The sequence below is a fragment of the Colletotrichum jinshuiense genome, chromosome 4 (genome assembly GCF_051148585.1).
Source record: "Colletotrichum jinshuiense chromosome 4, complete sequence".
Lineage (NCBI taxonomy): Eukaryota > Fungi > Ascomycota > Sordariomycetes > Glomerellales > Glomerellaceae > Colletotrichum > Colletotrichum jinshuiense.
In genome coordinates this window covers 1,055,954-1,071,135 of record NC_139311.1, presented here as the reverse complement: position 1 = coordinate 1,071,135, position 15,182 = coordinate 1,055,954, and the positions used below count along the sequence as shown (strand labels likewise).

General features: G+C 50.6%; 3 protein-coding genes across 3 annotated transcripts; all 3 read right to left on the bottom strand.

The window, feature by feature from the left end:
- Positions 1-782: 782 nt before the first annotated feature.
- Positions 783-4,096, bottom strand: EsH8_IV_000278 (hydantoinase/oxoprolinase family protein; the record flags this gene model as incomplete). The annotated part of the gene is made up of 6 exons (XM_083265168.1): positions 783-1,037; positions 1,105-1,554; positions 1,636-1,891; positions 1,960-2,429; positions 2,486-3,998; positions 4,056-4,096. The coding sequence occupies 6 exons, from the start codon at positions 4,094-4,096 to the stop codon at positions 783-785; spliced, it is 2,985 nt and encodes a 994-aa protein (XP_083124063.1).
- Positions 4,097-7,374: 3,278 nt separating this feature from the next.
- EsH8_IV_000277 (uncharacterized protein) lies at positions 7,375-9,242 on the bottom strand (the record flags this gene model as incomplete). The annotated part of the gene is made up of 5 exons (XM_083265167.1): positions 7,375-7,636; positions 7,691-7,848; positions 7,928-8,159; positions 8,232-8,641; positions 8,697-9,242. The coding sequence occupies 5 exons, from the start codon at positions 9,240-9,242 to the stop codon at positions 7,375-7,377; spliced, it is 1,608 nt and encodes a 535-aa protein (XP_083124062.1).
- Positions 9,243-10,094: 852 nt separating this feature from the next.
- EsH8_IV_000276 (uncharacterized protein) lies at positions 10,095-14,177 on the bottom strand (the record flags this gene model as incomplete). The annotated part of the gene is made up of 8 exons (XM_083265166.1): positions 10,095-10,244; positions 10,297-10,389; positions 10,444-10,659; positions 10,711-10,958; positions 11,017-11,575; positions 11,632-11,735; positions 11,786-11,830; positions 12,674-14,177. 8 exons carry the CDS (start codon positions 14,175-14,177, stop codon positions 10,095-10,097), a joined length of 2,919 nt encoding a protein of 972 aa, XP_083124061.1.
- Between the last annotated feature and the right edge of the window lie 1,005 nt (positions 14,178-15,182).

Here is a 15,182-nt window from a genome sequence, read left to right as displayed (position 1 = left end):
CGCAGGCCGTGCCACTGTGCGATTGCGCCTTTGCCCTTTAGGGTCCCATCTTGGTCGGGTCTCCTTCCCATGGGAGCCGGCAACGGCGTGCCCCCTCCACCCGCGACTGTTGCGACGGCGCGGGGGCATGGAAGGGCTCCGTCGGCTTGGAGAAAAGCGCCCATCACACCATCTCCTGGCTACTAGCCCCGGTTACGTTATCGCACCCTGGCGGCTAAAATGCTGGACCATGAGTCCATGGCGTCCTGAACCCCTGCCCGAATCTGCAACGGTCGCACGAGCTGCGTTCCCACCCGGCGGGATTGCAACACGTGTGGCTTCACAAGGGAGCCGCTGAGGGATTTGCAACTTGCTTAGTGCGGGCCTGGGTGAAGCGGTTTGGGTATTCCGCGGTGATTAATGGCATTGGTAATCGCTGCGATAATTTCACATCGCTTGCGGAGGCGAACGCGCCGCTGGATGCTGCGGAACCTCGGCTATCTTCATGCGCTGCAGCTGCTCAATAGTTTATATCTTGCGCCGGCATATGCGCATGCGTGCCAAGTACGGCGAGAGCAAGGAGACACGCCGGAAGCTTCCGATCTTTGAGGTTTGTTTCATGGCTTGAAATTGCCTTGAATGTGTGGGGTGAAGCTAGGTTGGTGATTGCATCAATAGACAGGAATACGCGGCGAATTGAGAACTTGAAGTGAAGTAAAACGTTGGCTGGCAGCTGGCAGCTACCAACCTAGCAGCATTCACACAAATATGCAAACCCCTATGGCCCGTACTAGTCCCCTTGTCTACGATGCTCTGCTAAACTCGTCTATAACGCTTCTGGGCTTCGTAAACTTGCCAAGCGGCACATATTCCAGATCATCCATGCCGAAGCCCTTGGGCCCGCCGATCTCAATGCCCCGCGCCGTCGAGGTCCACTTCTCCGAAGCCGTGATGCCGAGCACGACGACGAGGAGGCCGTACCGGTACTCCTGCGTGCCGAGAGCCTCGCCGTTCTGGGCGTCGATGACGCAGACGAGGTCCGGTACAACGGCTAGGATCTGCCAAGGGGGGTTATCAATGGGTGCTTTTCGCAGTGGCTAGACAGCCGGATACGTGCGGGCTTACCTGTTCCTTGCCGTCTGTATCGACCTTGGCGAGAATATTCTCATTCTTGAACGGTATCTTCATCCGCTCGCTCTTTCTGCCATTGACACCATTCTCACCTCTGGGAGACGATGCACTGCCCTCGATGATGACCTCGCCGTAGGCGTGCCCCATCCTCGTGACCCTCTCGACCCCGACAATCTTACCCCTGAACAACACCCTCGCCGACTCCTCCCCGCCAACCTCGTCGACAATGGCCTCCGCGACGGAGTGAATGGTGTTGCTGCACCGCGACAGCGCCACGGCGCGGCCGATGCGCCACGACAGCGACACCGTGTTCTCGACGACCCACGACTTGGTGTCGCGGCCGCTGACGGGGCCCTTTGCGCAGCCGACGTGAGAGCCCATCTGCGAGAGGGCGGCGCGGAAGGCGCGTTCGGCGTCGAGTTCCGTGCGGGCTTTTGTCATGAGCTGGGCAGGCAAGTATTAGAAATTGGCAACCTTAGGGGGATGGGGGGAGCTTGGCGGTCGTGGTGTGGTGGACAGACGTACCATTATCCTGCCGTTACCGTCCGAGATGCATGACGGGATCATGGTCGCCTTCTTCTCAAAGACTACGGGCGTCGTTTGGTGCGAGATGGGGTAGGCCCTTCCCATCCAGTCGCCGTCGATGGCGGGCACGTCGAGGTTCGTGCTGGCGCCAAGGATGAGCCCCTGCAGGCCGTTGCCGCCTCCGATCTCGAGGGAGATCACGGCGGTGGGCTCGGTCTTCAAGTAATCGTAAAGCTCTCTTTGAGACTCCATTATCCTTGCGAAATTGATGAGTCAGTCGAATATCTCGAGCGAGACAAGGTACAGGGGGAGCTGTCAACTTACTCATCGCCGTAAGGCTTTTCGATGGAGACCTGCGGAGATCCCTTCCCGCCGCCGCAAGCTACGATATCGTCGTCTTTGAGGTCCCTTGGCGAGATGATCCGCACCGTCGCCCCCGCGCGCATCATTTCACGTAGTCTCAGCATGTGTTGGTACGGCGACCCGCCGCCACCCGTGCCGAGGATGTAGCACCCTGTCGTGATCCAGTCAAGATCGGTTTCGGAGAGATGCCACTGTCGGTCGATGACCCTGGGCTTGTAGGAGTCGATATAATCCTTTGAATAAACCAAAGACTGCGATGCTGGTTTCTCGTCTTCGCTGCGGCTGTCAAACGTCCGCTCGCCAGCAGCACTGGGCTCGTCAGTAAAAGCGTCGGCCCCATTGATGGTCGGAGTTGCGTCGGAGAATACAGTCCTAGAGAAATCAAAGTCTCCCACGGCTTTGATGATTATGCGGGACTTGTTCGCGATGTACTTGAGGAGTTCTCGTCAGCCTTGCGTTTTCAAAGTCTTCAAACCGTGGCAATCACCTGCAGCGGGAAGCTCTCAATCTCGGCAATGGTGACCGTCTCTCTAAGAGCCCCGTTGTCAACAGCCCTATCAACAGCTCTTTGCGACAAGTCCTCAATGACCTCCGAAACGCTCTTTGTCTCTGTGCTCTCGATTGAGTCAACTACACCGCTTACCCTAGCAGTCGCGGCACCGATGGCATTCGCAACCCCGGACCATTCCGGCTTGATGACCCTGCTCGCTCCGACTAACGTATCCGGAGCTATCACTGCGCCTCCTCCAACAAGCACGACGGGCATGTCCTCTGGCGATGTCTTCATTGTGTCAATGATCCTTTCCAGCATCTCCTTAACACGGGCCTTGAATTCTGGCAGGTCGTTCTGGAGGTCTGAACCCTCAACAAGGGATCGATCACCAATCTTTACGTCGGGATCCGCCAAAACAGTGTAGTCAGTAGTCGTTGCAACATCCCCACCAAACACCAGCGCCTTCTGCTGAATCTGGTATCCCACGCTCTGTGGCCCGATCGTCAAATCCCCGTCCCCGCCCCTCCTGACGACCGAGCCCCCTCCGAGACCGATGCTCTTCACGTCAGGGTACGAAAAGTTCGTCCTCACGCCGGAAATCTCGCTGTACGCCGCCGCCTGCCTCGGGAAGCCGTTCTCCAGGAGCAGGCCCACGTCGGTGGTCGTGCCGCCGATGTCCACGACCATCATCGCCTCCTTCTCGAGGTGCCGCGTCAGGAACGCCGCGCCGCGCATGCTGTTCGTCGGGCCGCTGGAGAAGGTCCTGATGGGCAGCCGCGCCGCCGCGCCGGCGGGCAGTATCGTGCCGTCGTTCTGGGTGACGAAGACGGGGCACTTGAGGCCCAGGCGGGAGATGGCGTCCTGGAAGGAGTGGATTGTCCGCCGGGCGAAGGGCAGGATGGAGGCGTTGAGGACCGCGGCGTTTTCCCTCTCGAGGAACCCGATGTTGGCCACGTCCTTGGAAATCACGACGTCCGCTTCGGGGTATGCTTTCCGGATGATCTCTGCGGCCCTCTCCTCTTGCCTGTGCAGAACATCAATGGGGCTGAAGATGCCCACAACCACGATGCTCCGGATCCCCTTGGCCTTGATCGTTTCAACCTCACGTCGGACGCCATCTTCGTCCAGGTCGGCAATGAGGCCCCCGTCAATCTCAAGCCCGCCGTCGACCAGGCCGCGATGGGCGCAAATGATTTCCCTCAGCCGCGGGGGCCAGTCGACGCCGATGGGGATGCTCGCCGAGAACGGCCCGCAAAGGCGCAGGACGGCGACGCGCGCAAGGCGGGAGGCGTCCATTTCGACCACGGCATTTATGAAGTGCGTGGTCCCGATGGTGACGCTTGCGATGGTCGCCGGGTCGACGGAAGATTGCTGGAACATTTGGGCGATGACGGTGTTGATGCCGTCGCTTGGGTTGGACGTCGTGCTGGACTTTTGGGAGGCGAGTATGCCTCTGTTCGGGTTCGAGGACGCCGTCGGGTCGAGGATTACACCATCTGTGTTTGTGCTTTTGCATGTGGTGAACATGGTGATGGGGGGTTGAGAGTTGAGGGGCGAGACTCACCCACCTACGTCCACTCCTATCCTGAGGGTTGGAGACGCCATATTCTTTGCGATTTGGTATTGCTTCTACTGGGAGCCTCAGCTATTGTGATCGCTTGATCCCAAGTGTTGCCGTGATTGTCTAGAGCAAGTATCAAGATATGGGTATCGGCATCGGGGAGCAAGGATATTGTGGGTTAAGGCGGCAGAGCTAACCATCATAGAATCAACGAATAAGACCAGTCATGGATGATGATGCATCGGACGTTCTCCGACGCGGGGCCGGCATCGGGCCAGTGCCGATAACAGGTTCCTGATGGACGTCTTTCCACCACCTGCTGCCTTTGTCTCGATCTATGTGCAACCGTAACAAGCGTTTCTTTAACATAAATGCCAAGGACGCAAAGATTCTCACATGTGAACTTCCATTGATCCATGGCCCGGTACCCTTGCGCTATCCCCCGCTCAGGCGGAGGGGGATCGTTCACAACACTCTTATCGCTGACGGGGGATGGTCCCACTTGCTGAAAGCCGTTATCACCAGCGTCAAATGCACGCTGGCTGGCGTCATAGGTTGCTTTTCAACCATCTGATGGTCGAAGCATAAAAGACTTGATTCTCTAGCCTTGGCGATCCTAGATTGTTACCTATTTTCAACCGAGACAGGTGGCAAGGTACAAGAAAACTTGGTAAGCTGTCACAGAATCTGTTACTAGTTGCATAACTGATTGGATAACGAGTTATTAAAATGCATGAATTCAATCTTTGGACGTTCCAACTCTTGTAAATAACCTGTGTATATTGTTGCTTTAGCCGGGCTTCTGAAACAATGGATCTGTATGATGCTTTGGCTGCAGCGTAGGTAGAAATATGATTACCGCAGGCGCACATTAGAAGTGAAGCTTCCAACAACATTGCTTGATAGCCACTACTAACGGGGTTTTTATTTTTTCACTTTGGCGATTCTGTTGTAGTCAATTTCCAACCATTCTGAATCTTTTCTCTTATATTATTAGCTATGCCTCGCCGCGTTATAGATAGGTTAGGCTGCCTCCTTGGGGCATTGCATCATTATCTGCCCATAGTAGCGATTATCACCAAAATCACTCCTTGGCACTCTCTTCTCACCGATCCAACAATAACCCAGGAGGTCACTCCTGCTCTGATTGGTAGGTGGTGTTAGGATGGCTACGCCGCTGGGATACTTAAAGGGTTGGTTCTCCCAGAGTTTGCACAGGCAATTCCCTCCCAACTCCCCCAACCTCCACCTGCTTCCACCAATTTGCGCGACAAACAAAATGACCAACAGAATTTCAAACTGGATCCGTAACAGATCATTCGGTAGACGCAATCGCAGCAAGAAAGACCCAGATAACGGCCCGGAGACTTTGTTCCTCCCGGCGACTCGACCTCGTCCTATCACACCAAATAATGCATCATCCAGCAACCTGAAATTCATTCGACCGAATGGCATCTTTTTTGAACTCCCACCAGAGCTACGCACGGAAATAATTACGGAAGCTTTTGGATACAGGGGGGTACATATGGGCATTGAATTCGACCATGCCCTGACTAGAAGCCCCTCCTGCCATTGCAAAATCCCAGGTTCTTCAAAACCAACACGTGTTGTTGCGCGCGATACTTCAATCCCAAAAGCGTGGCGATGGAAGAGCCGGGTCTGCGATTATACTGTACCGTACGAGGAGTGGCAGGGCTGGCAAACATATAAAGATTACTGTCTTTCAGACATGAAGCCCTGCTGCGACCGGTGGTCCATACCCGAAATATGCTTTGTTGATGCCCTGGGGTGGATCCTGTCGTGTCGACAAGCGTAAGATTTCCAATTATCTCCCAAGTTTCGTTCTCAGGGTCCTGGTATTCAAATGCTTACTACCTCTTCCATCGACTGACGTTACGGAGCTAACATATCATAGGTATGCGGAAACCATTGGCATTCTCTACAGCACAACCACGTTCAGGATGAAAAATGACGACTCTTTCATGCATGATATCCCTCGGATGCTCCTTCCGCAACGACTGGCAGCTGTGAGGTTTGTCAAAATTGAGTGGTCTTTGCGTTCAGAACAGCTTTCCGAGTGGAGCAATCCGTCGTCGGGTGCATCCTCTCCCTTTGCAAAGATCATCTCTACCTTCCCAAACATCGAGATGTTGCATGTTTACTTGTATGGAGGCGCGCTAAACAAGCGCTTGATTTTAACAAGGCCCATGGACTATGATCAGGCCACCTCAAAACGCATCATCTACGACGCAGCGGATAGATTTGCAGAGGCGGCAGGTTCTTCGCTCAAGGAGTTCTACATTACAGTTCCTATGTTCATCTACAGAAAATGGGCCGTTGGGAAACAAGAAGTATACACTGGTTATCCAGGTGCCAGATTCTGGAAGGATTTGCCGAAAAAACCCTTGGCAGAAGCGCAGAAACAACCATCAGGCTACTGGATAGTTGAGCCATATACAGATGAAATCTGGGGAAGCTGTGAATATGACTGGTTGTAAATACAGACTAATCAAGAGACTTTTCTATTTTCAGAACTCAACCCCACCTCAATTCGACGGATTTTATTGTAGTGATTATCCCGCTATATACGTATGCATAACGAGAACGTGGTTAAATAAGCAGTCGAAAGCGACAGACCCATCAACGTCGACGAAAAAAAAGGGGTGCAGGTCTTGAAGAAACACTACCAATGGCTCTATAATTTTATACTTGCTTTCGGCTTGTGGAAAGCCTTTAAAATTGGGTCGGTCATGTCAGGAGATGCATTTATGAACAAACAAGGAAGTGGACGATGCGCTATTAGTGTGGAAGTGTTTCCTGAAGGCCTTTGCCAACAACACAACATTTCCGTCCAGGCTTTTTAAGAGATATCCAAGTGACATTTTCTTTCCTAGAGCTCAGGCACTTGGGATCAGTTGAGTAACCCATCAAGAGAGCAGGTGATTCCCAGTGTAGACATGGTTACATGTATATATACTTGGGAACAGAGAGATTACGCCTACAAAGGCCATTATTAATACATAAAAGAACTTCACGGATTGGATATTTGAGGTTCTAGGACACGTATCAAGTAAGTAGACCCTTGTACGTAAGCAAGAGTGTTTTGTGGTGACTTTGGAATGAACGAGAACTTTGGGATTTGATCGAAATCGGACTTTTGAAAATAAAAGACGGCTAAAAGGGGGCCCTATCGGCCGTATGAAAATCCAACAACAATCTATCCAGCGCTTTCGATTACCCCCTACAGATTACTCGATTCCCAACCCATCCTTCCCGGCATTCTTGCAAGCAACAAGACCTCCAAAGACTCTGATTTAACAGTTCACAGCGGGTAGATGAACTTAAGGTTCTGACGATCAGTCAGGTCAAGGTCCTCATTGTGAACTTGAATGACTTCATCGCCCATGTCCAGCATATCATGTCCTTCTTGGCTTCCGTTGTTTTCCATGGTAACCTGGCGGCGATTGTTCTCCCGAACAAGGTAGAAGCGGATGATGAGGCACATTGCCGGAGAGATGAACCAGAATGTTGTCATGAAAGCCCAAGGGAGTGTGTACCGCGGCTTATACTGGGGTTGCCAGAATCTTTTACACTGAGTTAGCAAGGCCGCTCAACTTGAATTAAAATGGCAAGCTTACTCGGGTGAAATCATGTTTGCAACAGATGCGGCAACGACGCAAGTGGACATGACTGTGAGCTTCTTGGTGTATCCTGTCGTCGCAGTTCCGGCCCAAGAAAGTCCAAGAAGATAAGACGGCTTGAACGTAGAGATTTGCGTGCCAACTACCAGTGCTACCTTATTGGACCAAGGAGAAGCAAGCTTCAAAGGATCAGTTTCGGACGAGGGATTGATGGTTGTGATACGAAGGACTCACTTCGATAATACCGCCAACAAAGCAAGGAATGTACGAGATTGCACATGTATAGCCTGTACCGAGGCGGGTAGAATATAGCATTGCAGCCGACACGAGAACCAAGAATGAGCCGATGAGTGGTTTGGCGATGTTGAACAGAGCGCTTTCCGCGGCAGTGAAGCCAAAACCGACAATAATGAGCGGTAGCTGTTGCGAAGTATTGTTCGGAAGCTCGTTAAAGAACATGTGAAGACTAGTAAATTGTCAAAACTCTCGCTTCAAGGAAAGGCAAAGGGAAGAGTCAGGCAGGGCGAATGAAACATACATGAAAAGCCAACTTTTGAAATCCGTAAATGCTTCACGAACTTGCGACCATTTCCATGAAGAATTCTTGACGCCAGCCTGAGATTCACGGATAGCCGAGATGGTATGGATTTTCTCTTCTGTCGACAGCCACTTTGCCTCTACTGGCGAGTTCGGCAGGAAGAAAATCAGCGGCACACACATGATGAATGTTAATATGACGCAGATGATGTGCAGCCATTTCCAAGATGACAAGCCGCCGATGAGAGCGTTATCAGTGTCGAGGAGAATGAGTTTGTAGGCGACCATGGTGAGAAGGACGTTTGCGAAGCTTCCGGAGGCCCACCATAGAAGCTGAACCCAGGGGCTTTTATTAGGAGGGAAGAAAGCCTGATGAAGCAACGTTGTACTTGGGACGATCTGAGATTCTGTCTGTTCGGGTATGTCAGTAAGTTCAAGTGGCCTAGTGGGTGTAGACGCAACGTACCATTCCAAGAATGAATCTCAAGGCAATCATCTGGCTTCCAGTTTTGACCAATGGATGCATACCGAGCAAGATAGCCCAGAGTAACAAAGATCCAACAATGAACTGTTTCTGACCAACTCGTTGCGAAATCCAGGCACCCGGCCAGAGAGCGATGAGATAGCCCGTGTAAAAAACAACAAAGAGGTCATTGTACTGTTTCTTGGTCATGTCAACGTCCTCAAATATGCCCATTGTGCTAGCTTGGGAAAGAGTTGACTTGTCCAAGTGGATGAGAAAGGCGATCCACCATGTCTGGCCAAGGAGAAACCAGAAGTTCTTGCGGACAAGCTTCTTCTCAACATCCGGTGTCAGTGGTCCAACCTTGTCCTTGTTGATGTTGTAAAACACAGTCGTATCGTCTACTTCGCCTTTGTTGACAACATTTTCACGCCTTTTGGGACTTTCCTGAGTTGGTGCCGGAGCAACGTTGGAGGAAACACCATCTTTTGCATGAGAGGCGGTCTTCTCGCTCACATTGTTCGCGTAGGGATCGATGTCGTTTCCCATGGTGTTGAAAGGAATAGGTTCGATCTTACGAGTATTGTGTGGAGGGTAGAGAATACTAGTGATATTTGACCACCGAGGCTTGATTTTCTGAGTGCAATGTCTTGCTGTGTCGGCTTCACGACTTATATCAAAATTTATAATTCGCACCTTGGTAGCTTGTGCTTTTTTGGCCAGATCAATTTGCAGTTCAGCTCCTTCAATCTCTTCCACAACTTCAACTGTTCTGTCAATCTTCCCGACAAGGGCAAAGTTCATAGAGGTGCTTTGATACAAACATCAGACACAAAAACAGGCATCGTTTCCGAAATACGACAGCCGCTGATTGGATCAGATGACGTGTCTTGCCTCGGTCCAGGAATGAGATCTCGACCGATTTAGCAGATCCTGCTTCGAGAGCAAGTATTGCTGCATCTCTAGCCCTAATGCGACGAAACTTGGACATCAAGGTTGTTTACTCTCCCTGTGGTTCGCGCAGATCTCCCATGTAACCCACATGAACACCCCTGACAGGATGTAACCTTCATGATTCTGGTAGGCATTATTACGCCTTGCAGCCAAGCAATGTCGGAGGACAAGACTTTCTTGGCGAACGGCCCGATGCAAAGATACATGGCGGCAATATGGAGACCCCTAAGCCACCCTTGAGCTAACATCACGAAGGAACATTGACAAACAAAACTTAGAGTGCGGTCTTTAACCAATGGCTTGCTGAGTCGTGTCAAACGCAGGGATACGCCCGAAAATGGCACAGAATTTGTGGTCGTCAACGATAAATGATTCAATGGCATACATGGACTCCAAAGTTATGCTGTTCTTGCATGAGTCGAGTGAGCGACACACTGGTAGTTCTGTTCAGGCAAACCTCCCTGTTCCTCCAACATTTCTCGGCCCGTTGGGACCTTCCTCCAGACCGTTTCCTCTATGAGCATTATCACGCCAGCGCCAATACGGGCGCATGAAGGATGTGCTTTGATTCCCTTGCTGCAGGATGTCGGCCGCATGCTGTATAAATGTTAGTCAGTGTGCCAAGCTTAATCGAAGCTTTTCAACCCACCTCGCCAAGCACAGGAAGAAACTTGGCACCGTGCCCGCTACCTCCAGTTGCAACAAAGACAGAACTATCGGCGTATGTAGGTACGTAATCAATCTGCAATGGAATAACGTCAGAGAAATAGAACAGACTCCATCTTGGGGCACTTACAACGAATGAGTTATCCAATGAGTCGGTGTACCAACAAAGCTTAGTCGAGTTGAAATCTGTATCGGCAAACTCCGGAAGGAAGATAGATACGAACTTCCTGATTGCCTCCTTGGCTGGCTCGGGGACTATGCGACACTCCGCTGGTGGAAGAGGCACAGACCATTGGCCATCTTGCGTGAAGTTCGCCTCAGGAGGAGCAGATCGGAAATTAGTGAACTGGGGCATCGGGTCAGCTTGACTTCTTTCGAAACCAAGACGCGCAAGTACCTTGATACCGCGAAATCCAATCTTGACTAGCCCATCAGAAGTCCTGGGGAGTACGTAGACGCTGCCCGTGTCCTTGCCGCTAGGATTGCGTGGGGCGCTTCTCCATGTAATAACAGGGAAGCGCTCAGGTGAGTATTTGTCCCACAGGACTGAATCTGTCTTGTCAATTTTGAAAGTGACCACACTACCTGCAGAAGACTCCAAGTGATAAGACAAATCAGGCAGCAACTGCGTCGAGAAGGAGCCAGCTATACAAGCGATCAGTTACATAATTTTCGGAGGAATTGCAGCTTTGGGTATGCCTACCAGCGATGACGACGACATTAGCTTCGTGAGAAACACCGTCCTTCGTTTTCACGCCAATCGCCTTCTTCTGATTCGATGTTGACGGACTCTCCTCGATAATGCTCCCAAAAGCGCCCTTTTCAGGACCGAAATGGAAGGTAACACCTTGACGGAGGGCCAACTTGTAAAAGTAGGCACACGATTCGCTGCATTTGGTGAACCCGGCAAGTGAATCGAGAACAGCTTCATAAGTTTGCGTAGGCGAAGTGTGTGGAATTTCGAATTTTAGAAGCTTAGCATCCCACCCACGTTCGCCAGCACGTTGGCGATCAGTGGCGTCGCTTTTGACGAACTGGGTGTCTCTCAGGCCATCGCGCTCGAAGTTCTTCAGGGTCTCGTGCTCAAGGACATCAAGATCAGCGGTCGGCTGGACGCGGAGCATACCACATTCACTGAAGAGGTCTGACTGGTCACCTTCATCCTCTTCCTGGTGACGCTTTTCGTTGATCTTTTTCCAAGCATCTCGACTTTCGAAAGCAAGTCGCTGGTAGTGAAGCTTTGTTCCGTACGAAGCTCGAAACTATTTGGATGATGTTAATCGGGTTCTAGGTTCATTCTCCTACGAAATAGGCTCACAATTTTGTTATGATCGACGGAAGCAGCTTGGGTATTACCATCTAAATCTGGTTCGTATCTCGTTTGGTCATACCGGTACCTATCCAATACGGTAACCCGGTATTCTTCAAAAGTTAATCAATTATAGATGTCGTTCTTGACTGAAAAGACTCACCGCGTTTGCTGAGAGCAACGGCCAGGGAAAGGCCGAAGATACCCGCTGATAATGGTTAGCCATCTAACAAGAATTATAGCCAAGACCTTCTGCGCACCACCCACGATGACAGCCGACTTCTGTTCTGACATTATTTTCACTGTTGGCACTATGCCTGTCTCTGACTGAATTCGACTAGAAGATGGTGACATGCAATTGTGCAGAGGCGGGGAGAGACACACTTTAATGCTTCCGAAATCGCTGATCCATGCCTATCAAGGTACATGGATAGCCGGTTGGGGGTGGGCACGCCATTCAACATCAGATGATTTGCTGCATAACCGCAGGATCGTCTCCACCAAGTCTTTATCGGCGAACACGATGGATCACAAGCTATTATCATTATTGCACAGTTTTTGGGTAGAGCGGGTGATATCACAGCTAAGTCAGAGAATGATATCAAATCATGATTGGGGCGAGATTCATCAACTTTACGATAGCTACTGAAAAGTTGAAATAAATCCAATTAGGCTACTAGGTCCATGGTTTGTTATTCGTGCCTGGCTCAACTTGATCGTGCGCTGGTGCAGTTACACCGAGAAATCTTCCGACAAGAAACAGCATCCTAATTCCTTTTACCAATCCATCTTCCCATCCATCTTTCGTTCAGCTCCTTGGCCTCTTTTACCAACCCCAACTCAAGCAGCAGCTGCACCGAGCCTCTGACAGATGAATGAAGCGACGAGCTAATCCAAGCATGAGTCGGAGCCGTGTGTTCCCCAATGAAGATGGTATTGTGCTCCGTGCGGTGATAAGATGGGATGTACAGCTTGTGCTGTGCGACATCTGGCCGACACCACGATGTAGCTGTATGCTCATCCTCAAGCCAGCAAAGCCGTGCGTAATCACCGGTATAGAGCTCGCGGACCTCCTCGCCATGCAAGTTGGCAATCGAATCTAGCACTGAGCCCACGTGCTCTTCCTCAGTAAAGCTGACAAATCTGTCGCTCCAATCTCCTCCTCGGTAATGAGTGATAAGTCCCGGACGGGATTCATTTAAGCCATAGACGGGGTAATAAAGGGCCCCAATGGCTTTATCATCGGGCCTTGAATAGCCACCGAAGATTGGCCGCTCGCCTTTCTCCCAGAATCTCTCGGAGAATAAGAGGGAGACTTTGCAGGCTGATTTAAAACGAAGGCCAGCCTCGCTGATCGCACGACCAAGGACAGAGGAGAACTCAGGCAGGTCCATAAAGCGAGTCATTGTGAAAGGAACAGCCATGATGGTATAGTCGTACTCCTTGGACTCGAATGTCCTATTCTTCGCATTGGGATACCATGAGAGTCGGGTACGAGTGCGGTTATCCTGTCCTTGGATTGACTCGAGCTTGCGGACCTTTCTGTTCAGGACAAGTCTGTCGGAAACGTGAGGTACGAAAGCATCAGAAATTCGGTTGAACCCCTTGTCAACACACTTCCACTCTGTTTCACCAAGGGAATCAGCCGACCCATCGAGTCCAAGATTGGAGTTGTGCACCATTTCATCCCAGAAAACATCGTAATCTGTGGCAGTCCAGATAGCGTCTGTGACATTTTCATCCGCTTGTAGACGATTGCGCATGAGTGACTGCTCGCTCCAGTCGTCATAGCCCTCGTCCATGACCCGCTTGTGCACTCGCCAAATATCGCTCTGGATCTCTCTAAGAAGCGTTTCATTCTTCAATATCCTGTTCATTTCCTTTTTTGTGTTGTTGTACTCTGCGGAGGTCATGACCGGGGGTGTGCCGAGACTAGAATCTGCCGCGATCTCAGCACGGGTCGGGACCCGTCCATCTGGATGTCTGCCGGTCCCCAAAGCAATAAGCTCGTTTGGATGATGTTGAAGCCAGGGAATAAAGTCGATTTTGAGACTAGGGTCGTTGTTATTTATTTCGTTGAGGTATTCGGCCAGTTGAAACGTCATGCGGTGGTCTGTGTATTCATGCGTAGTGTTGTCGCTTTTGTAGGTGACCTTGTAAGGCAGTCTCATCGGTCCCATCTCTGCGTATTCATCCGTTCCGCCGACGTATATGGTTCTGAATCTCCCACCAACGCGGTCGCTGGCCTCAATGATTTCCCAGTTATGGATTCCCACACTGTCCAGCATCAAACCGGTGGCAAGACCGGAGATGCCTGCCCCCACGATGGCAATAGAGACATTGGTGTCCTTGCGGAGAATAGAGCTGGCGTCGAGCGATGCAACTTGATCGAACCAAGCACCGTTAGAATCAAAGTCTTGAAATGACGACTGGCTGTCTTCAGCAGCTCTTCGAAAATCATGAGGCTGATGCAGCGTTCGCCCAAACACAAGTGGGCTAAAAACAAGCATCAGCAGAGCCGAAACCCGCCTCCTACTGTTTGTTGTTGTGACCATCGTCTGATAAGAGGAGTATGACTTGCTTTCTCGGCCTTAAAAGATAGAAAAAATAGCTTGGTTGGCCAAAATATCGGTCGTTTGTTGGGCATCTCGAAGCTTTAGTAACAGACGGTATGAGCACACAGTTTCTTGCGGTCAACGACTCGTCCGCTGATCAGGTTACCCCCGGATCCTGAAATCACTCAAATACAATAACCTTGATAGCTGCTGTTTCTATAATTCCATGTTTTTCAACCTAGCTAGTGTATAGTCCACATGAGCACATGGGGTCCATCCATGCAGCTAACACGCGATAGACGACGAGCGGCAGTGTGATGCTATGGGTCTATGTTCCCATTATTGTGTGACAATGAAACTTTTGATATGCATAAACAGAGCCCAACTGGGAAATATTTATTGATGTAGTATCCTGGACCAATGTTGCATGCTTAAATATGCAGGTCTGACTCTGTTGCAGTAGTGTGATGTTTTCCGTGATATTCCCACAATATATAAATCAAGTGGGACGAAACTCCAACTGCAACCTTCTGTAGGCTTCTGCATCCTGTATTGGCTATTCATCAAAGATGATCTTCAATCTTGACTATCCGGGTTCTATTGGACCTTCTTACGGGACCATCAAGGTCTCGGCATGGGCAGGGATTGGATTAGGCCCTGAAGCCGATCCAGATATGCCATGAGCCATTTTGGTAGATCTCCGACCGGGCAACGAGACAAAACCGAAGACGAAGTCTTCAGAAGTTGAGTACTAGGGGTGGATGTAATACGTTCTCAGTTACTTGATGTTAAATGGAATCATGCATACATCTTTCAAAGGCTAGCTGAGATTCTGAGCGGACAAAGGTGCACACCGCTAAATGTCAATGCTTACAAGTGACACACTCCCCACTAATATACAGAAGGAGAGGTCAATCTCTGTTAACAATAAATACCAGTTAACATTCGTCTTCAATTCGGCGTTTGTGTCAAATTTATTCCACAATATCTTTATCGGCTGTTGTT